This window comes from Paroedura picta, chromosome 4 (assembly GCF_049243985.1).
Source record: "Paroedura picta isolate Pp20150507F chromosome 4, Ppicta_v3.0, whole genome shotgun sequence".
Classification (NCBI taxonomy): domain Eukaryota; kingdom Metazoa; phylum Chordata; class Lepidosauria; order Squamata; family Gekkonidae; genus Paroedura; species Paroedura picta.
Genome location: NC_135372.1, coordinates 42,334,790 through 42,357,424, shown reverse-complemented (window position 1 = coordinate 42,357,424; position 22,635 = coordinate 42,334,790). Strand labels below are relative to the sequence as shown.

Below are 22,635 nucleotides of genomic sequence, written 5' to 3'. Positions count from 1 at the left end.
AACGATATCCGTCTCTTGGTTGTGGCAGCTGCTTTACATAATTATTATGATACTTGAATTTGGATCCCGTCCTATTTCTGCAGGCTCAGAAGCGGGCTCGCACCAGAGAGCTTAAACCTTGAACAAAACTACCGGGCTCCAACTTTGACAGATTCCACGTCTCTTTCCGTAACGGTCTTTTTTATTAGGGCGCGCACCTTGCCGCGGAGCATTCTGGGAGAAGACATTTTCTTCTGAGCGTCTCCCTCAAGGAGCCCGAGCTGGCCCCTTCGCGCTGCATTCTGGGTATAGGGGCGAAGGTCTCTCTCGTGGCATCTCGGGTAATGTAGTTTTGAAACTTCCTGTGGCGGGGCCACGGACGGCAGCTTCACGCCTGCATTGCGCGACGAGAGCCGGGTAGGCGTCTCCTGAGAGGCGGGTTCGCTGCAGCGGCGCACTTTTTTCCCCCGGCGGGGATTCTTCTTTCCTTTCGCCCGTTTTTCGTTTACCTGTACGGAAGATGGCGGCCGAGAAAGAGGGCTTGCTGCTGCTGTCCCGGGAGGACGGGCGCGTGGAAGAGGAGGAAGAAGAGGAGGAGGAGGAAGAGGAGGAGGAGGAAGAGGAGACGGATGAGCTCAGTAAGGACCGTCGGGAGGGGATTCAGGAGGGGTCCAGTGTGTGAGATCGGGGCTTGGCCGGGGTCGGTATCTGTCCCGGCCCTCCTCCTAATCCTGTTGGTTTGGGGGAAGAATTTAATCACCTCCACACACCTTTTTTTGGGGGGGGGGGTGTTAAAATTGGAGGCAGACTTTACACCCGAAAAAAAAAGTTTACTGTTAGGTTGTGGGAAAAACTTCATGTCTGGCCTCTCGTTTTAGCGAAGACGCCAAGTAATTTGGGCACCTGTCATGATTAGGGGAGTGAGAATCGTGTGGCTTGTCGAGAAGCAATGGGCAACCTCCTTTTGACAGACGCTAATTCTGGAGCGTTTCTGTTTTGGGAGAGAATAAATGAGTGGTGGAGGGATGCTTTAATTAATTTGGTCTCCCTGTCACATGGAGACAATTCATTATATGGAGCTGCCCCAGAATAGGTTTGTGAGGGAAATCTCCCCCACTCTTTCTCCTCTACTGTGAGAACGATGGTTGGTGGTACATTTTCAAGCATATTCTTTTTCTTCCACATTTACAATATGGCCACAGATTTTACTTGTGAGCAAAATTGCTATGGTTTTATATGAGCCAGCTAGCTGGGCATATTAGGATTGTCAATTTTTTGGTGAATAGTTTTGATACTCTTTGGTTGAGGCCCCTTCCTGAGACATCTGTAACAGAAAGCTACTGCCTTCTCCATTAAGCAGGGAGGGGGAGGTTAGTTTTTTGCCACAGGGGAGGGATGATGTTTATATTGTTTTGCTGGGGGTTTTATTGTGCTGTATTTTACCATGTAACCCACCAGGAGCCAGCTAGTCTAGGAGTAGCAGGCTATAAATTAAATAATAATACCTCAAGCTGAGTGCCTCTGAGCATATGCAGAAAGACTTCTCAGTTGAGGAGGTTAGGATTTTTAGTTGAGTTTGTGGAACAGTGTCTCTGAACAGGCAGAGTATTTCTTTTGTAAAAAGGTCCAACATCTACATTTTAAAAAAGGACTGGCGAATAGAGTTAACTGGAATGTGCCCAAACTGTCTTTCTTGCTCCTGCAATAGAAAAGCAACAGCTTCTGAAAATAAATCTGTCCTGAGTTCCCTGAACGTGTGCAGAATATCCACTCTCTGAATGATAACATCATTTAAAAATAATGTGTGTGATGCAAATATGAACAATTCTGTACACAATCCAGTTGTTAACGAATTATTCATTATCTTAGAAACCATTTGTAAACTTATTTATCTTAAAGTCATGTTAGTATTAACTGTTATGATAATACTGTATGGAACATGTTTAATGCCACCAAAATACATAGAACTAGAATGACTTATTACAGATTCCAGTGGGTAGCCATGTTGGTCTGCAGTAGCACAACAAAATGGACAGGAATGGGTGAATTTAATTCAGATGACCATCAGGTATACTACTGTGAACAAGAATCTCGCAGAAGAAATGGAGTAGCCTTCATAATCAATAAGAGAGTAGGGAAAATAGTCTTGGGATATAATCCTCAAAATTACAGAATGATCTCAGTTCGAATCCAAGGCAAACCATTCAACATCACAGTAATCCAGGTCTAATACTAATGCACCTCATTAAAATGCATGCTAAGTGTTTTTAATCTTTCCCTAGGTGTATCCACAGAAATGGAAATGGACCGGCATGGTGTAGAAATGACTGAGAAAGGAATACAAATGAAAGAGGAAGAAACAGAACAAGAAATGAGAAAGGAACCTAACAGCAACCCACTGGATGCATCATCTGAATCACCCAGAGGTTTGCTAGCCCAATGCACAAATCTTTGTGGTGCGTTAGGGATATTTTTAGGGATCTGGTTGTAAGATTACATTCCTTTAACATACTTTCACAAATACAAATGAATCAAACTGTGTACTTATTTCTTTTTCCTCCGGACGGTGTTTTCTAGTAGACAATATTAAAAAATGTCTGAAATGCCAGTTTCTTTATCCATTCTTAAAAGTCCTCTACCAGAGTTTTACAGGCAAAACATTGATAAATTAATGTACCATTAATTAATAGCTCTCATACACTCAGTACTGAGAATACAACCCTGTAAACGGTGACTGATTCATCCTTTAAAGTAAGATGTTCAGACCAAATGTTTTCAATTCTACAAACATAGGTTCATGTTTGATTTTACTATGCGTGAACTGCTTTTCTTTTTAAAAATACTCAAACGTCTGTTATTTTTTGCTTATTATGAAAATTATCCCTTTGAAGGGAAGTTAAGAGATAACTTAAAACTATGGGAAATAATAAGATTAAACCTTGCACTTGGGAAGGAAGAATCAGGAGAGGGGTATTAATTTTACAAAAAAAGGATGATGGGTCTTGATTTTACAAAACAATATGGCACTGATGCTCTTTGGGAGCAATCCTAAGCAGGTCTACTCAAACAAAGTCTTTTGTTCAGTGGAGCTTACTTCCAGGAGAGTGTTCTTAGAATTGCTGCAGGAAAAGTCTTTGTTGAGAGACCTCTTTTGCTCAAGTTCTTCAGACAAAGCTGCACAGTTTAGTTTTGGTTTGTTTAATGCAAAACAGACATTGCAACATCAGCCAGAGGTGCTATAAGTAAATGACAGGCCAGGGCTATGTGGAGAATGTCTCATATGCTGAACAATGCAAAGATGTAGGCTATGGAGCTTCTAGTTGCTGCAAAGCTGTTGAAGAAGTAATACTTGCTTATAAGCTGCTACATAACAAAAAAAAAAGTAATTTGGGGGAAAAATTATACTGTGTTTTTTTTCTAGAGAAACACATTTCAATTCAAAGAACACTTGCTGATCTAGAGAAACTGGCTGGCCTGAAGCACAGTGAAATAATCGCAACTGTTTTCCGGAAGGAAGGAGGCCTAATCTCAACCATGTACCAGCACGCAAACCCTCCTGTGGCAGGTATTTAAGCTAGCTCCAACAAAGCGAAAGGTATGGCTGAGAGAGAATGAGTGTGGTGCTGGACTCTTAGAAGAGCACCTTTTCCAGAAAAATCCCAGAAGCGCTAGGCATAATATCTACCATATATGGTTGACCTCACCGCTAGGAGAGGAAGGGAGAAGGGATGTGGAAGATCAGTTTCAGCCATAACCTCCCCTGTTGGGATTTTAGCCGGGGACATACATTATAATGTTTTGAAATTTTAACTTTTGTATTTGTTTTGATGTTGTTGCCCTCCCTGAGCATTGGAAGGGCGGGATAAAAATAAAAAAACCCTTTATTTTATTATAGCTTAATGACCACAGCAAAGCAGCACATCCTGTTTACTGAATAGCATCATTGACCTTAATCTGCAAGCCAGAAAGGGGCCATGCAGGTTATTGGGGGGTATGAGCTCTCATTAGGAGTCTGTAGGCATGGAACAGCGACTGGTTAAGTGCTAGTAAATAACAGTATTATATATAACAATTCAGGGGGGAAAACCCATATAGTTTCATGCAACTTTGTGGGGGCCTGATGCCTTTATCCTTTCTGCCATCTGCAAGCCCATAGATACGTTTGAGCTCTTCCTGCTGGGAGAAGAAAGTAACTGGCAATGACATCAGCGCTGCATGCTTCTATGGAGGGAGGAGATGAGAGATTGGGCATCATACCCCCCTCCCCACACACACACACCTGATTCCTGGCATAGCCAAGCTTAGATTTAGCAAAACTTACTTACCTTGCAAAGGAAGTAAAATTTAGCAGCTGAGATACTGTATAAATAAAACTGGCCCCAATCTGAGACTGAAGTAAAATAGTCCACAGCAGCTCTCAATTCCTTCGTAATCTAATCTCGTCACAAGGGTGCTGAGTTGTTTGTTTTGATCCATCAAACTTAGTTCTTGAACCGTTTGCTTGAAAAGCAAATGTGATTGTCTAGAAAACCCCTGGTGTCCAAGTTCACCTTGCAAAGCACATGAGAAGGGCAACAACCTATGAAATGGGTGCTTATCAGAATCACTGCATCTCTTCTTATTCTGGTCTCATTTACATTACCAGATGTCAAGAAACCTTGTCCTCTTTGCCCTGAAGACAAATATAAACCTTGTTATGATCATAAGCTCCATCGCCACCTTCGGAATCTCCACTGGAAAGCATCTGTTGAATTTGAAGGTAAAGATGGATGAAATACCATTATAGATAGTGTAATGACACAGTGGTTTAAAGTAAAGTTAATGTCTCAGCTTTTCATTACTTGGTTCGTGCTTCGTTTCAAGCCAAAACCCACCACTGTTGGGTAGCTTATTATAAACTGAAGTTTAACTTGACCAGTAAACCTGATCAGTGTTAAGATGTTTTTCTGCCTGCAGCTGGGTTAAAATGAAGGCCCAGGCAGCACAGAACTTTCTGTCTGTCATATATCATTCTGAAGTGACCAAGCCCTTTCTACATTCCAGGCTACAGAATGTGCATTTGTTACTTACCTTGTCGTCCCGTGAAACCAAATGTTCCTGGAGACCAGGTACTACACCTGTAGTTATACAAATGCTCATTTTTTACAGAAGCTTGGGATAATTAAGAACAGTTCAGTTATGGCCTGACAGATTCACAAAGGAACTTGCAATAACACATCATATACAAAAACAGGGCTCAGTGTACTTGAGGGACTGTCTGTCTCCATACAGCGCTCTTCGTTCTATGGGTTTACATAGGTTGGTGATCCCTTGCCCATGTGAGGTTTTGGCCCTGACCTCTGCCTGGTAGAATAAGCTGCCAGAAGAGCTAAGTGCCCTATTGGGACTGAGTCAGTTTTGTAGGGCCTGTAAGACGGAGCTCTTCCACCAGGCATTTGGTTGAGGCCAGGCAGACACAAGATTCTGCCCCTCCTCTACTGTCTCCCACTGGTAACATCATCAGTGGAGGCAGATTGGGGGAAGTAGGGTGGGGGTTTTAGCTTGTTGTGGGATTGGAATTTGTATGGATTTTTATGTATTGTACATTTTATCTGTCATTAGCCACCACGAGCTTGACAGGTCAAGAGTGGCAGCCTATAAGTATAATGAATAAAAGTAATAAATAAATAAGTAAAACCAGTGACTGGGGAAAGCAACAAACCATACCAAAGCCTAACAATGGGAACTAATGAACGATCAGCAGTATAAAATGCCACAGGTCAGGAAAAGAACTGATCAGCTCCAAAAGCTGTCTGAAAAGAGCTCTATTAATTCAAACCTTCTCAGGCAAAGACTTCCATAATCTTGGCCTGTCACCAAAAAAGCACTGTCTGCTATATGTCACAATTAAACCCCAACAAGAATCAAAATTTACAAATCAGGTTTATGTAGGAGAAGATGGTACTTAGCATACACTGGTCCCAATAGTGCTGAGTAGAGTTGTGCGATTTGGCATCCGAAGCGGCCGTTCCCACCCGAAGCAGCCAGCGCTGCGTGGGGGGGGGGGAGGGCAGGCATGGATTCCGTTACACCGGTCAGCACACACGTGCAGGCGCAGAGTTCTGCACCTGCGTGTGTGCGCCGACTGGTACGTCAGCACCCGATCTTGCCATCCCCCCCACGCAGTGCGGATTGGCTGCTCCGGGTGGGAACGGCCACTTCAGATGCTGAATCGCACAACCATAGTGCTGAGGACTTCCAAGGAGAAGATCAGCACTTTGAATGGAGCAGCAACCAATTCTGAGCTGTGTGTTTCAGTATGAGGTTATATCATTAAATTGGCCTTCCCTTATTAATAGTTTATTTATATAATTAAACTGGTCTCTTCCGCCAGCTGTATTCTGAGGCAACTGTAAGAAATCATTAATTAATCCAGAAACTAAAAACTCTACTTTCTTTCCCTTTTTCCCATCCATTCTTACTTATGGAATTGAGGGAGGAAGGGAAATGCTGAGTACATACAACCTTAATCCTTAATCATATTTATACCTGCATGTTGCCCTTATTTTGGGGCAGTTTAGAGGGATGATAGTGTGCCCATCTTATTATTTGTCATTCATACAGATTATTTACATTCTATAGGACTAAAAATACTTTTGAAAAAGTTTTCATAGAATACGGTATATACCGACTTAAATTTACCCTGCACTTTGCATATTAATTAAATGCGTTACCTGCTTGGCCATTATACTTCTGTCCTGACTAAAATCATGTCCTTATGAAATGGTATAATAACAGCATATTGGGAATTGTGGACAATATATTTTTATTCAGTTGTTTAAAAGTCTATAACAGGTTGGCAGAAAAAGATTAGGAGTCAAGGTACTTGCTTTTCACCATATACATTTAAATGGAGAAACATGAAGAAAGACAATTCTACTTCCCTTCATTCTACCATGAGCCAGTCATTCCAGAATGCTGAATCGTTAGTGAGCTCACAGGACTCAACTAGGGGTGGCCAAACTGTGACTCTTCAGATGTCCATGGACAGTCAATAACCAACATATTGAATGCCCAGACAAACCACGAACTAGCAGAATTCTTTCAGCACAGTTTTAGTGTGCATCTCAAACTCATTAATACAGGGGAGGACGCAATATGAAACTTTTAGTCGCTTCTAAACAGTAAATACACACAGAACAGTAGTCCAGCAAGACTTCGAAGAGCTTTTCTCATATTTTTTTACCGTTGAGAAACACCTGAAACATTCTTCAGGCTTTGCGAAACCCCAGAAGTGGCACAATCATGCAAAATATGGTTGGGAAGCATAGCTGTGTATACGTCCACCTGGGGCCCCTCCCCTTCCCACCGCTTCCAGGCCCATCATTGGACACTTTGGGAAGGATGGGTTGGGTCAACAAGACCATAGATGGTCATATCCCCTGATTAAATGTTTAGCAAATGTAAAAAATACATAAGAATTAATTAACTCCCACTCATTCATGAAAACCTGGCTTAGAAACCCTAACTTAGAAGAATAGGAACTTTAGTACAGAGTGTAGGACACTTTATCTTAATGGAGGGAACAAGTTAAAACCTCAGCACTAGAATAACAAAACGTTTCATTAGACCTTTCTACTAATGAAGATATTGTATTCTTGATGGTAGATGTATGCAATGGTTAATTATTATTGCCTGATCTTAATACTGAACAGCTTTTCTGATACTCTTTAACTCTGCACTCTGTGCTGTAGATATCCCTAAAGATGAGAGCCCATTACCACTGCATTATCTGCTCAGCAACCATTGCCCGAAGGACTGATATGGTAGGGCACGTTAAACGCCATGTTAATAAAGGAGAAACTGAATCAAGGTATAGCTCTGGTAGGTATTTACGTATCCCTGTGACTTTATGATGCTCTTGCATTGTATTCCTTGCTTGGTATAGATAGAATATGTGATACAGTTAGTGCTTGTGGAATATATCATCCTGTCTAAGTCACCAAATTTGAAGCCATTTTAAAGGCCATTCCATAGCCTCCATTATCATTAAAAGATAACGTATTTTGGCAGATCTTTCTTTATTCACCTCCTTTGTCTCACATAGCTGAATGATTCTGTTTGAGAGCTGTGCATAATGAAGTAGCTTATTCTATTATTTGTACAGTAGTACATGCAAAAAGCAGTGACGGCTTGGATCAAGCAGAGTCGTCTGAAAGTCAACCCCTCAAAGATAGAGGTCCTGTGGCTGGGTGGGAAAGGGCCAGAAGAGGAAGCACATTTGCCAACCCTAGATAGGGTACCGCTTCCGACTGCACAATCCGCTAGGAACTTGGGTGTGATCTTCAATGCTTCCTTGTCTATAGAGTTACAGGTCACCAGAGTAGCGCAGCTGGTGTTATACCATCTTCGCCAAAGGAAACTACTAGGACTCTATCTGTCCCCAAAGCATCTAGCCACAGTGATCCAGCGATGCTCACCTCCAGGCTGGATAACTACAACTCACTCTATGTGGAGCTGCCCTTGTCCCTGGCCCAGAGACTTCAAGGGGTCCAAAAATGCAGTGGCTAGGGTTCTCGCCAGAATACCATAGCGAGCCCATATCAAGCACATCCTCAGACAGCTGCATTGGCTCCCGGTTGAATTCTGGATCAGGTTCAAGGTTTTGCTTCTAACGTTTAAGGCCATCAACAGCCTGAGCCCAGTGTACCTGAGGAGCCGCCTAACTGACTATACCCCCCCCCAAGAACACTTCACTCTGCCAATACAAACTGGCTGGTGATCCCTGCCCCTCGAGATGTATGTTTGCCTCAACTGGGGCCTTCTCGGTCCTGGCTCCCACCTGGTGGAATGAGCTCCTGGAAGAGCTTCAGGCCATTCGGGAGCTTGCTCAGTTCCGAAGGCCTGCAAGACAGAGCTCTTCTTCAAGGCACTTGTTTGGGGACAATGAATGAATAGTAGAACATCATCGAGTTTGGCCCCCTACTACAAGAGCCCTCCCCCGGAATTGGGAGCAGCATCTTACGGCAATAGCTGTAGCTTTGGAGTCATAACAGAATTTGTACTGTAACTGTCTTATTTAGTTTTATATTCGTTTTTATCATATGTTTTAAGTAAAGTTGTAAACTGTCCCGAGCCATCTTGCTGGGAGGGGCTGTCATACAAATCCAACTATAAATAAAATAAATCATAGAGTTGGAAGGGGCCATACAAGCCATCTAGTCCAAATAAATATAAAGACAGCGAAAAACAACCAAAACGCCAAGGCATGTAGCTTGTGCCTTAAAATTTGGCTTTCATGGAAGGAGAAATGTCATGCATGGATCTTATTTCACAGCCAGTTTCCTGCCCTATTGCTAAATTATTATCCCTTTTTTTTTCTTGTAGGACTCAAACTAATCTCCAGGATGCAAAATAGGTTTTTTAAGTCTTTGTCAATATCTAATAATGATCTGAAATACCTTCAAAAGCTCAGTGGCTTATTCCTTCTCCCCCCCCCCCACCCCCATATACAAACACCTGGTTCAGAAGAATTTGCTTGAAGGTTTGAATCAAAATAACATTTCAAGCAGCATGGCAGTTTCTCAGCAAAAACGAGCCTAGTATATATCTAATTTTGCAAACGTGGTTAACAGTCTCTTTATTGACTACGGAGTTTCCTTTTTTGATGATTGCCATATTCTGGGGAGCCATAGCCAAAGATCTAATGATATTGGGGGCTGCTAGAACATGATAGAAAATGTTCACACACAGTCTGCTTAACAGTGTTCTCCCATTCTGAAAAATATTTTTAGCCCATGTTCCGAGATCTACACATGAAGTTCTGAAAGAAGCAGACACAGATGTACAGGTCCTTCCTAACTACACTACACCACAGAAAACGGATTCCTATTTTAATCCCAAAATGAAGCTGAACAGGTAAGCAATATTGTGTTTTAGAGGATTATTCTAGGGAAAATGACCTTCAAGGCGATATGTGGTCTGGGCCTGGTGTACCTGAGGTCCCACCTAATGACTTTATCCCCCAAATAGCACTCTGCTCTGCCAGTGCAAACAGGCCAGTAATCCCTGGGCTGAGAGACATATGCTTGGCCTCAAGCAGGGTCTTCTTGGTCCTGGCCACAACCTGGTGGAACAACATCCCAGAAGAGCTGTGGGCCTTGCCGGAGCTCTCATAGTTCCAAAGGACCTGTAAAACGGAGCTCTTCCACCAGGCATTTGGGGCCCTTGAATGAACAGTCAAGAGAATAAAAGGGAATGAGCCCTCCTCCAGAAACTCCATAAGCTCTCCCCCTGAATTGGAAAGTAGATTGTACTGGTTAATTAACGGTGGTGAATAACACCAGCAGGGTATGATCGATGAGCATTAATCAATGTAATGTTTTAATTATGTTTTAATTCTTTTAACTGTCTGTGGATCCATATTTAATTACATTATAAACCACCCTGATCCAGCAGAGCTGGGAGGGGCAGTATAGAAATTTAAGTATAAATAAATACGATAAATGACTTTTTATGGACATCCTGATCAGTCAGGCATTTGGAAACTTCCCAGTGAATTAATGTATTGGTATGGATTGACCTGGCTTGAGAAAACTCTCTGCCACTATAGGGAAGAATTTGTTTGCCTGCAGTGTTCAGCTAAAAGGCAAGACAGAGACTGATTTAGCCAGCAACCTGTCACTCCCTGGACTGTCTGATAAGGACAGTAAGGAGATGGGGAGGGGGGTAGCCTGAGTTTGGGGGGCATTGTCCCCTTGGCCCTGATCAGTGGGTCCTAATGGGCCAGTGTGTGCTGGATCCAGTGTTCCCTTTCTGCTAAGTGAGGAGTCCTCCTGCCATCAGAAGAATTCATACCGGATCCAGTACTCTGTGCCCTGTGTTTGTTTCCACATGAGTAGTAATGGAAGTTTTTTTCTATCGAAAACCTCAATCGGATAATTTACTAATTTAACACGACAGTAATAATGATAACTACAGGGAGGAAAAACTTTTTTTGATGTTCTCCCGTGAACTCTCTTTAGAAAATGCCGTTCAAAGTCAAGCAGGAATACCTTCCAAAGGCGCATTTGTACAACCCCTTTTCATCAGGATTCTTTTTCTCTTCTTTCAGGCAATTGGTAGTCTGCGCTTTAGCTGTTTTAGCCGAGGAGCGGAAGCCTTTGGAGTGTCTGGATGCATTTGGAGCCACCGGTAGAATCTCATTCTGGGCTTGGAGTCACTAAGTATTCTTTGCAAAAATAGATTGTAAAAAAATAGACTCTAGTCACATGCTGTCATGTGCCAGCAAAGGAGATACTGATAATGGAAATAGATAGATACTTGGCATAGGATTTGTAAAAGTCCTGTTGCTCTTGGCAGCCACATGGGGAGCAAATATCTGAATATTTTCCAGCCTTAGAGGGAGCAACCTCAGTTCAGAGCATGTACTTAGAAGCTAGAAGAATTTGTTTTTCATTGCATGTACTGAGGAGGTGAGTCTATTTCTCTGGAAATCAGTTTATTTTATTCATTCATTCGATTTTCATACTGCCTTTGCATATGGCTCAGGGCTTCAAGGCAGGCGTGAGCACCCTCTTATTTAGGTAGGCATGTACTGGACCCTGTCTGCTAGCCTTTAAACATTTAAAGAAAGAAAAAAGGAGCAATTGCTTTACCATATTGCTTATGTTTAACTGTACCGTTGCATGTCTTTTGCCTTCTAGGTATAATGGGATTACAGTGGGCAAAGCATCTTGGAAACTCTGTAAAGGTCACAATTAATGATTATAATAAGAATTCCGTCACGATGATACAGGAGAACTGTCATTTAAATAAGATGAAGGTGGTGACCTGCAGGAAAGAGGACGATGACTGTGACGAAACAACAGAAGAAGGGGAGGAAAACGTTCCTACCATTGAGGTGACACAAATGGATGCCAATGTCATCATGTACTTGAGAGCATTTGATTTTATGTAAGTTGCCTCTCCTGTCAGCAATTTCCTTCCATGAAGCTTCTCAGATCCTAATGGGAAGTACTGCTCAGTGTGGAAGATCCAAAATTGCAATACTTTTGCAAAGGCAACACTGATGTCTTGGCAGTGACAAAACATTACGTTTAATGGAATATTCAGCTACTGGAAAAGGGTATAAAATGGAATAAATGAATGAACTGGCTATTGTAGGAGCATGTCGCCACACCGTCATAGCGATTTTGCACAAATTAACTGGCAATCTTTGTTTATTTCAAATTATTTACGTCCCTTTGAAAAGATTGGCTTGTTCAAAGGAGTTGACAGATGGACCAGAGCTAATTGAAGAAGTGTTTTATGCTGCTTCCTTTGCACTGGCACACTAAAAACCTGCAGAACTCTTCTAGGCGGTCAGGTACCTGTTGGGTTCTAGCCTGCAGAAGGTGGAGGACTGCTCTGCCACCTGCTGCAATAATTCTACTAAGCCCATTTGGGGATAAATCTCTTGCATCACTTAGGAGTTGGATTCTACACCAGCAGTAACAGGACTGGTTGGTCCCACAGTGCTGATGCATCCAGTTTATTCAGTCTAGGACAGCATTCTTGGATGTTTAAGACCTACCACCTGCTTGTACAACCCTTGCCCTCATGGCTGTTTCAGTCTGCCAGAAGGAAGGCTAACAGACTAGGTCCAGGAAGGCTAGCAGACAGGGTCCAGGAGACAGTACATGCTTACCTGAGTAAGAGGGTGCTCACCCCTGCCTTGAAGCAGGCAGGGGTGCATCCAGTCCTGAAGAGACCTGTTTTGGACCCAGGAGAGTTGAATCACCTATCCAATCTCAAATGTACCACTGATTGAATGAGTAGCGGCCAGGTAATTTCATGGATTATGGAATGACACAGATTGTTTGAATCCTTTCCAATCGGGATTCGGGCCTAGTTAAGGGACTGAAATGGGCCTTGATTGCCCTGGTGGAAGACTGGCTGTGGGAGATGGACAGAGAATATACAAGCCATAGAGATGAGGGTTAATAAACTGAAGTCCTGACAAAATGGAGCTGTTACTAGTGAGTGGGGAGGTTTGACCCAGGAGATGCCATATCTCCTATCCTGAATGGAGTTGTACCCCAACTAAAAAGGCAGATTTTTAGTGTGGGGTGCTGCTGTACCTAGGCCTCCTTACTGGTTAAACAAGCGACAGCCGTGACCAGGGCTCCTTTCACCAGCTTTAACAAGTGAGACAGTGACAGCCCTTCCTGGCTAGGAAAGATCTTGTCACAGTGGTGCATGCCCTGGTAACCCCTAATGTGGATTATTGCAATGTGCTGTACATGGGGCTTCCCCTTGAAAACTGTCTGGAAGTTATGGTTGGTACGGAATGCTGCAGCCAGAGGTTGAGTGAAATGAGTTGTAGGGACCATTTAATTCCAGTCTTATTCTGCCTACAGTGGATCTCAATTTGCTTCCAGGACCAGTTCAGGATGATGGTATTGATTTTTAAAGCCCTACGGGGCTAGGACCAGCATACTTTGAAGACTACGTACTCTTATAGGAACCTATCCAGCCACTTCGGTCATATTTGAAGGCACTGCTTTGGGTGCTCTCATCTCTGAGATTAAACAGGTGGCAACCAGAGACAGGGCCTTCTGGGCCGTAGCACTGAAGCTACAGAATTCCATCCCTAGGAAGATTCATCTGTCTCCCTCTGTCATTGCTAGCAGGTGGAGACTTCTAGGCAAGATAGAAGTAATTTAAATCAACCGATCTCTAGATTTCCCTCCCTAGCCTGAGCTGGGAGGTCCCCCCAGAGAAAAGCTTCCAAGGAGGATCTCAGTGAATGTTCTGATTCCTGCAGGAGGGAAGAGATCTCCCGGTAGCCTGGATGCAGATCACTTCAAAAATTTAGAGGGGGAAACCGGCACTTAGATCTAGAATCAAACTGGAAATGATTGCAGATCCTGCAACATACATTCAGTACCGGGTGACCCAGCTTAATAACCCAGTTGTGACATTCTGAAACTCAGGAGGTTGTCAAACGCAGCTCCAGCTGGAGCATATTATAATGGTAACTATAAGATCAGCAGAACAGGGAAAACTATAGTCATTACGTTCCAAGAACTACAGAACAACAACGGAAGCTATATTTAGCTGTGGAAAGTTCCTTGTGCATTCCTTCTGCAGATACAAGCTTGCAAACTTATTTGGAAATGTGCCTTGTTTTTGGTGTGCAAAAGGGACCCCAGAGAAAGGAAACAAATAGGTACTGTCCCTATATGACCTAAATACCCATCTTTTATTAGATTTCAGACAAGAGTACAGGTATGCTCAGATGTGTACATCTCTAAGGATACTAACTTGGAAATTAGGTCTGTTGAAATCGGTGGTTTCGACCGTACAAACAAAATGCTGTAGGGCAGTAAGGTGGTCTTTCAGGGAGGAGAGGGGTTCATGTGCCTAATTCCCTCTTCTCCCTTCATCCCCCACAGGCATGATATTTTGTCCACAAAAATCCTCCAACTATGAGCTGGCGGTATCACAATGGGCTGTTGAGGGAAGGGGGAGGTTTGAAACACCTGCTGCCACTTGCAGTTTGTAGAGCTCCCTCCCCAGTGAGGTTAACTTTTGTTCACAGGAATAAGTGTGCTGTAAATCTTTAGTGTAGGAGCCTCTTGTGGCGCAGAGTGGTAAGGCAGCCGACATGCTGTCTGAAGCTCTGCCCATGAGGCTGGGAGTTCGATCCCAGTAGCCGACTCAAGGTTGACTCAGCCTTCCATCCTTCCAAGGTCGGTAAAATGAGGACCCAGCTTGCTGCTGGGGGGTAAACGGTAATGACTGAGGAAGGCACTGGCAAACCACCTTGTATTGAGTCTGCCATGAAAACGCTAGAGGGCGTCACCCCAAGGGTCGGACATGACTCAGTGCTTGCACAGGGGATACCTTTACCTAAATCTTAATGTATGGTTTTTCATGCATGTTCTTGTGCTCTTGCCTACTCTACCCAACAGACATCTGGACCCCTTTGGTTCCTCAGTGAACTATCTCGATGCAGCTTTCAGAAATGTGAGAAACCTTGGTATCGTGTCAGTGACGTCAACGGATATCAGCTCTCTATATGCCAAGGCTCACCATGTGGCTCAGCGCCACTATGGCTGCAACATTGTGAGGACGGAGTATTACAAGGAACTGGCAGCTCGCATGGTAGTCGCCACTGTTGCAAGGTACGCGTACAATTTCTGAAGGACAACTGTCTCACTCTCTAGTACAAGTCGGAAGCAGCATTTCCACCCTAAAGGAATTCCCTCTTGGTAGAGACAGCAGAAAATTGCATCTTCCTTTCCAGCGGGCTTCAGTAATTAGCTGGAAAGGTACCTGCTATAAAAGCTAATGAGACAGTTCTGATCAGGACTTCCCAGCGTGGCCCACAAAGCTGAATAGTGGTCAGCAGCCATGTACTGGGGTATGCCAGGTACCCTGCAGTCCTTTTATTGGTCATCAACAGGTATGAAATGGGATTGAGCCCCTGGTGGATAGTGAACATGGTTGGTACGTTGTGTTCAGCTTGATGGGTTACAAGTCCTGCAGGCCTGGAGAACAACAGCACAAGCACCTGGGAGAGTTTAATTGGACAGTACAGAAAACCACTTGCTCCTGATAGTAAAGAGGTACTGAGTTGAGTTTTTTTTAATATTATTTGCCCCTCCCTGCTTGTTAGCACTTCTTCCAGACAGAATTGAGCCAGGCTTCCCACAGCTGCATATCTGAGACAGTAGGGGGCTGCTGGGACTAAGTTCATCAGACCTCCTTTTTGTCCTCTGTGTTGGTTCTCAGTTCAGCCCTTCCCACTGCTGCCATCTCTCTCCATTTTGGACCACATGGGAAGGCATGCGCAGCTTGTAAAATGTGTCTGCTTGTCTCGTATTGTAGCATTCTTATCAGTGTATAATTTTATGTAGTGGAACCAAAGCTAACCACCTGAACAGCTGGCAAGAAGGCAAGGTTGAGTCCTTTCTTCCTGACACCTAGTTTTCAACATTGAGGAATTTTATATATTTCATTCTTTGCATACCCCACCTCCAATCTGAAATCAAACAGCCCTAACACAGATTTATCAGCTCAGCAGGGGCTAAGGTCAAGGCCTGGTCTGTCAGATCTCAGAAGCTAAAAGAGGGTTTGTGCTTGGATAAGTGACCACTAAGGAAGACTTTACAGGGGAAGGCAGTGGAAATCACCTCTGCTTAATCATATGCCTTGAAAGTTCTGTGGGGTTGCCATCAGTCGGCCTCAGCTTACGCGCACATACACGCAGAGTACTCAAAACTTACTAAGGGGGTGGTGTGGGTCACACAGTTTATTGATGTAAAAGTAGGATGTATAGAAAGTCATGTAAGGAAATTGGTTAGCTGTCACAGCACAACCTTCACAGTCACTACCAACATTCAGAACCAGACGCATTGTCTAGGTCCTTTCATGGATAGCTAGACCTGTGAACAAAGCAAGATATCTAGGAAGGAGAAGTTCAGTTTCAGTTTCCTAAGCAATAGCGTGTCCTTTTTTTTTTTTTTTGCAGGGCTGCTGCACGATGCAACAAAGGCATTGAAGTTTTGTTTGCCGTGGCCCTAGAACATTTTGTTCTTGTGGAGGTGAGGGTACTTAGAGGACCCTCTCCTGCAGATGACACTGTCAAGAAAATTCGATACCTCCTCCACTGTCAGTGGTGTGAAGAGAGGGTATTTAAGAAAGAGGGCAACATGATAGAAGGTAACCAACTGTTTTTGTATGCACACAGTTTAAGGGGTGATACCAGTGAGATTCAGTTGATGAAAACAGAACTATCACAGCGTCTGCGTTGGTTTTGTTGTTTTCATTAGAAAAGTTTAATCTCTGTGCTAATATTGTGGGTTGCCTTACAAAATGCCGTTATCGTTTTATCCTGTTCTTCCTTCAAGATGCTCAGGTCAGCAGCCCCCTTCCCTCCCCCCTCACACCCACCCACACCATTGTATTCTTGCAAGAGCATTGTGATTCGACAATGGATGTCTGTCTATGCTGAGCAGGAATCCAGAGCTCCCACACAAGTCTATCCACTGAACCACATTACCCTCCTAGGATAGGGAGTCGCCTCTCTGTGTACTTTACTGAACTTTTGTGAGGTGTACTGAAGAGAAAATTAATCCAACCAACCTCGTTTTATGGATAAGGGATTGTTTCCTCCCTCCCATTTTATTATATTTATTTCTATTTTGTGTTTTATCATTGCTCTGTTGTTTAAATGATAAAAAGTTTAAATAAAATTGTTTAGATAAAATTTCAAATTCTAATCCAGACAACCAGCTTCCCACAGTTTGGCTGTTCCAAAATGGCCTTCCACTAGATTGTAAAAGAGCGCCTCCCCCCCCCCCCCCCCGTGGCATCACATTCTGACTGAGGCCACACTTAACAATGCCTCCTGCAGGCCATTGCTTCAAGCACACTTGATAATTGTTTCTTTACTTAGAATATTGCATTAGAGTCATGATTTTTTGAAAACAAGCCTCATGTGTTTGCACCTAAAATGCACACTAATGCATTTTCTTTCCCCCACCTCCCTCCAGAGAATCCATATCGACAGCTCCCTTGCGACTGCCACAGTAGTATGACGGGGAAGACGGCAGTGGAACTTGGTCCTCTGTGGTACGTCAAGTTTCTCAGTTTTCAGGCGGGCATCGCTAAAGCTACTCTGGTAGCTGTCAAAGGGAAGTGAGATGCTAAAAAGGTTATGGAAGGTCACTGGATCCCTCTTCAGCTGGGGAGGCACAAACAGCTCTTTCTTCACCTAGTGTTGCAACTGTCGAACAGTGCTAACAAAGAGGAAATCAACAAGGCACCTATTTGACCATGATTAAGGACCCTGTTTTAGAGATGCATTTGTTTACCATAGTGCTGATAGTTGCTCCAGGAACGGGCATGTCCCACACTACTAAGAGTATCTAAAGTCTTCTGGCTGTGATGGCTTAGTTAATGTCCACAGAAGTACCACCCAGCCACATGGCGTGCAGTTTATTTTACTTGCTTGCTTATAGAATTTTAGTCCAACCTTCCCCAGAGGCTCAGGACACATTACGGGTTTTAAAATTATATGAGCTTAAAGCAAACATATTTAAAACTAGGTTCAAGTGGGCAGCCGTGTTGGTCTGAAGCAGCACAACAACAAAAAAACAGAGTCCAGTGGAACCTTTAAGACCAAAAAAGATTTATTCAAGGCGTGAGCTTTCGAGTGCAAGCACTCGAGTGCTTAGTCTGAGGAAGAGTGCTTGCACTCGAATGCTCATGCCTTAAATAAATCTTTATTGGTCTTAAAGGTGCCCCCGGACTCCCTTTTTTCTTTGTTATATTTAAAACTAAATTACATTCATTTGAAACTAGCTTCTTAGTACTGCATCTGTTAAAAAGGACAGAAGGGGCGGGGGGGATGAAACTAGTGCTGGGTGTCGTTTGCAGAGATATATTTGAACAGGGAGGCCAGTCATTTTTTAGATGGTGATTATTTGTTTCCACACAGAGGGGTAAAACGCATGTGGCCTCCTGCTTGAAAATGCAGGATAGTAAACAATCCTTTCCACTCCTGGCCACAATCTGGTGGAATGAACTCCCTGATGAGCTAAGAGCCCTGCAGGAGCTTTCACGATTCATCAGGGCCTGTATAACAGAGCTCTTCTGTCAGGTCCTTGGTTGAGACCAGGGTGTGGGAGATCACAAGGGCCCCTCCACAACCAAGAACTATCAGCATCCCTGAGAACTGGGGCTCTGAAGCGCTGATGGAGGGGGGGGGGCATGGGAGGTTAAGGAGTTTTATTTTTTTTCTCGTTGCCAAAGCAAGTTGTTATTTGGTTTTTCTGGGGTTTTATGTATTGGGATTTTATTCTATTGTAACCCACCACGAGTCGTTTCTGAGAGCGGCAATAAGAAATCTAATAAATAATAATACTTCAGCCTTTGCGAAACCCCAGAAGTGGTGCAATCATGTAGAATACAGTTGGGAAGCATTGTTGTGTACACGCCTACCTGGGGCTCCTCTTCACCCCCTCCTAGGCCCATCATTGGCCATTTTGGGAAGGGTGGATCGGTTGACGTAGCCATATCACTCAATAAATATTTAACAAATATAAAAAATAATTAACCCCCACCTGTTCAGGAAACCCTTCCAGGGTTGTCAAGAAACCCAAGGGTTTCATGAAACCCTGGCTGAGAAAGCCTGCATTATTTGAGCAACTAAAACTTATCTTCTCAGCTCATTATCAGTTTCCAGTTGAAGAACATCTGCTTTTTTGTTGAATATAGACTGTCCAGTGGCTTTAGTTTTTCAGTATAGTTTTCTAAAGCCTTAAGTTGTTGTTTTTCAGGTCAGGATCCCTCTTTAATACTGGATTTCTCAGAAGAATGTTGTTTGAAGCAATTCGGTTAGGTTTGGATGACATCCAGACCCTTCTGAAAACGCTCATCTGTGAAGCAGAGTGCACAACTCACAAGCAGTTTTCCATACACGGCCCCATTAGCAACAACAGACAAGGTGAGAAGGTGCAAAGTTTTTCAAAACCCTTTCTGTTAAAAGCTTTGTGAAGCAATGGCTTAATTAACAGCAACAGACTTTTGCATACAAACTCCAGTAATAAATGTGAATGTTCCAAAATTATGCACGGTATCTAGTTAATTGGCTGGAGGCTCATAAGCTTCAAATTGTGGAGTTTTTCAGCCTTGTCACCATAGATTTTGTTGCTATTACTCAGCAAGTCTGATGTTCTTACTTAAGTGCCTGCACCCCAGTCCGGTTTCCTGACAAAGCAAGAGATTGTTTGCTAATCCTCCGGGGTGGCTGTGGTTATCACCTTTCAGTAAAAGGAGTCAGTTTCTCCATTTTGAGCACTTCTGTAGAAAGACACCATGAGTGTGAAAGGGCCTGTTTGCTGCTTAATAAATTGGACCTCTGTCCACTACTCTACCAGCTTGTCCCTTCTCTGTTTCCTTAGGACAGGGTAGTCAAACTGCGGCCCTCCAGATTCCACGGAATACAATCCACATGCGTTCACAGACATTCATGCTGACCTAATGTTTTGTGGAGAAGGACACAATATGTATGACCATAGTAGTGATGTAGTTACACCACCAGTTTTGAGCACACGTGACCAAAAGAATGTGTCCCTCAGCATAAGTCACTGCTTCTACACGTCGTCTTATTTGCGAGAAAATGTCACATTATGCCTTCTTCTGAAGCTCAGTTGGTGTCATTGGCAGGCATGATCTTGGCATTAGACCAAACACTCCTTGTTGCAAGACTCAAGCAAAGGATCAGCTCCCGTCAACATTTCATGCTGTTAAGAACTTCTGTGTACTCATATTAATGATCTCTCCCAAAACACTGGCTTCTTGCCAAATGCTAGAACAATACACAAGCAATCTCTAGCTATACCCACAAAGCATCATGCAGATAGTAACAGTCTGTGGCCCATAATCTGAGTACCTTGTGGATAATGGTGACGTGTAGCACACAATTCGGACAAGTGTGTGAAGGCTTATGAGAAATACAGGAGCCCCCCCCCCCTAGATGGACATAATTAATATTTCTGTAAGCAGCACCTGCATGAAAGAACTAATGCATGGTGAGTAAGCACTGGCAGCTGCTGAAATGGTTGTGGAGTCCTAGCCTTTCTGTAGTAAAAGTGCTTAGTTTAAGTTATGCTCATTTCTCTTTTCATGTCAGCATTGTTTCAAAGGAACTTCTTTTCCCACACAGACCCAAACTCATTCTGATTTTCTTGTATTTTAGAAGAGGGCGGAGTGTTTATTAAGACACCAGATGCTGCAGCAGATTACTATACTGTACACGGTAGGTAGCCATTGGTGGCTAGCTGAGGTGGCCACAAGGACAGCACGCAGTCTTTCTCAGTAACAAATTAGTTCTAAAAGCATACGATTCAAAGATTTTGTGTCTGAAAGTAAAGCTGGGCCCACACAGTCCAAGTTATCCGTATTTTCAAAGGTTCTTCTGTGCTGCTGTTAACATCTTTTCACCTTTCCCGTGTTTCAGGAAAAAGAAAGAGTAATGAAATGAGCCAAGAAGGAGCAAAACGACAAAGGCTCGAGAGTAACGCTGAACATCCTGCCTTTTATTATAATATCCATAGACACAGTATTAAAGGAATGAATATGCCAAAGTAAGTAACCTGTTTTAAAAGTACAACTAAGACTGAACGGGAAGGAGGTATAAGAATGTAAAATAGGCCCACCAGATAAGACCAGGGATCCCTCTAGCCCAGCATTCTGTTTCACATCATAGTCAACCCTTTGCTCTGAAGGTCAGCTTGCAGGGCACAGAGGCCTAGCCTTTCTCCTGATGCCGCCTCCGAGCAGCACTTTGTGGTTTGGCTTGTGCCCATCCCTGATTTTGTTAGGATTTTTGCTTTGTGCACCATGTTACAGATATCTATGCTGAACTGGCCATCTTGTTGCCTACTTACCCAGTTTAGAGAGGACTTCCTGTAGCTCACCACAGTCTCCCTTGGTTTTCACTATCATGAATAATTCGGTATCCTCTGCACACTTTGTCACTCCACTTCTTACCACCAATCCAGATCACGTATGAACCATTCAATAGCACCAGTCCCAAGACTGATTCTTGCGGGACCCTCCCTATCCACTTCACTCCAGGACAGCAGCCATCCATATATTCCAACTATTAATCCATCCTCCATTTATTTTATACTCCCCCTCTAGGTTAAATAAGTTTTTGCATTACCTCTCTGAAGCTGGGTATCGAGTAAGTCGAACTCATTTTGACCCCATGGGCGTTCGTACCGATGCCCCCCTGGCACAGTTGAAATCTATTCTTGTGAAGTACAGCACACCCACTTACATAGGAGGACAATCGGAAGGCTCTGTGCAGGCTTTGGAGGATTCCCAGGCAGGAGCTGAAGGTGACTTCCCAGAAGAAAGCATGTAAAATGACATGAAGATTCATTTCAAGAAGTCCAACTGAGCCAGTGATCTCTAGAGACAGTGTGACCAACTGACCTACTTTTAAGTGTTACAGAATCGTTTTACAACAACAGCCGCTCCTCTGCTCTCCTGAGATTGGAGTTCAGTTTTAAGTTATTTAATTTTAATGCTTGTTCTCCCTTCAGTTATTGCATTCCACAGCTATCCTGAACCTCCCCTGTCTTTGAAACTTTTTATCCCAATGTATAATACTGCTTAAGATGCACTAGCAGGGAGCTGTGATACCAAGTACTTTTGTTATGACTACAACTTAGTAAAATGTTCTCTCTTTTGTTGAGGGTTGACTTATTAAGAGCTGGAGAATGGCAGAAACCTCGCTAATATTATTTTGGGATTTCCAAGTAGAACACATAGTAGCAACTCAACAAGTCTCTCCTAAGAAACAACTGCTGGGGGTAGCAAGACCAACTACTCAAATTTGTCTTGGTGTATATAACCACACAATGAAATGAGCTTCCTTTCATTTTTAATACCGCAACAGGCTCCATGCTCTGCTTCCATTAGACAAAGTATGAAGCAGTATTGACCATTTTTCTGCTCAATATATTCTGCAGTACTGGTGTTTCTTCAAACACAGCATCAATAACTTCTGTTCTTTCTAAATAATGGGGGTGCTCTGCTGGTGTACTGAAAGATCAGATATTCAAAGACATCTTCAGTGCTGTGTGATGGATTTTAGCAGAAAAATTGTGCTAT

The 22,635-nt window shown here is 43.3% G+C and overlaps 2 protein-coding genes across 4 annotated transcripts in view; one reads left to right on the top strand and one right to left on the bottom strand.

The window, feature by feature from the left end:
- The window catches only part of SWT1 (SWT1 RNA endoribonuclease homolog), a 40,077-nt gene extending 39,849 nt beyond the window's left edge, over positions 1-228 (bottom strand). The window contains exon 1 of the mRNA XM_077332652.1: positions 198-228. The gene's annotated coding sequence lies outside the window, so the exon portion shown is untranslated. The remainder of the gene's footprint in view (positions 1-197) is intronic.
- Positions 138-22,211, top strand: TRMT1L (tRNA methyltransferase 1L). 3 transcript variants are annotated; one of them, XM_077332656.1, is made up of 16 exons: positions 138-617; positions 2,262-2,405; positions 3,401-3,544; positions 4,625-4,738; positions 5,023-5,087; positions 7,713-7,842; positions 9,753-9,876; positions 11,072-11,151; positions 11,664-11,913; positions 14,916-15,128; positions 16,478-16,668; positions 17,502-17,580; positions 19,290-19,456; positions 20,711-20,770; positions 20,972-21,098; positions 21,658-22,211. In XM_077332656.1, exons 1-16 carry the CDS (start codon positions 500-502, stop codon positions 21,881-21,883), a joined length of 2,232 nt encoding a protein of 743 aa, XP_077188771.1. In that variant the 5' UTR covers positions 138-499; the 3' UTR covers positions 21,884-22,211. The 3 variants fall into 3 exon arrangements, with proteins under 3 accessions (XP_077188771.1, XP_077188770.1, XP_077188772.1); XM_077332655.1 differs by having other exon boundaries at positions 2,262-2,435; XM_077332657.1 differs by having other exon boundaries at positions 210-396; positions 2,262-2,435.
- The last annotated feature ends 424 nt before the right edge of the window (positions 22,212-22,635 follow it).

Bases quoted from the DNA above. Each gene is read 5' to 3' on its own strand.
- TRMT1L (XM_077332655.1), top strand. From the start codon at position 500: ATGGCGGCCGAGAAAGAGGGCTTGCTGCTGCTGTCCCGGGAGGACGGG. The intron at 3,545-4,624 runs GTATTTAAGCTA...TTACATTACCAG, and splicing joins CGCAAACCCTCCTGTGGCAG to ATGTCAAGAAACCTTGTCCT. The intron at 21,099-21,657 runs GTAAGTAACCTG...CTCCCCCTCTAG, and splicing joins AAAGGAATGAATATGCCAAA to GTTAAATAAGTTTTTGCATT.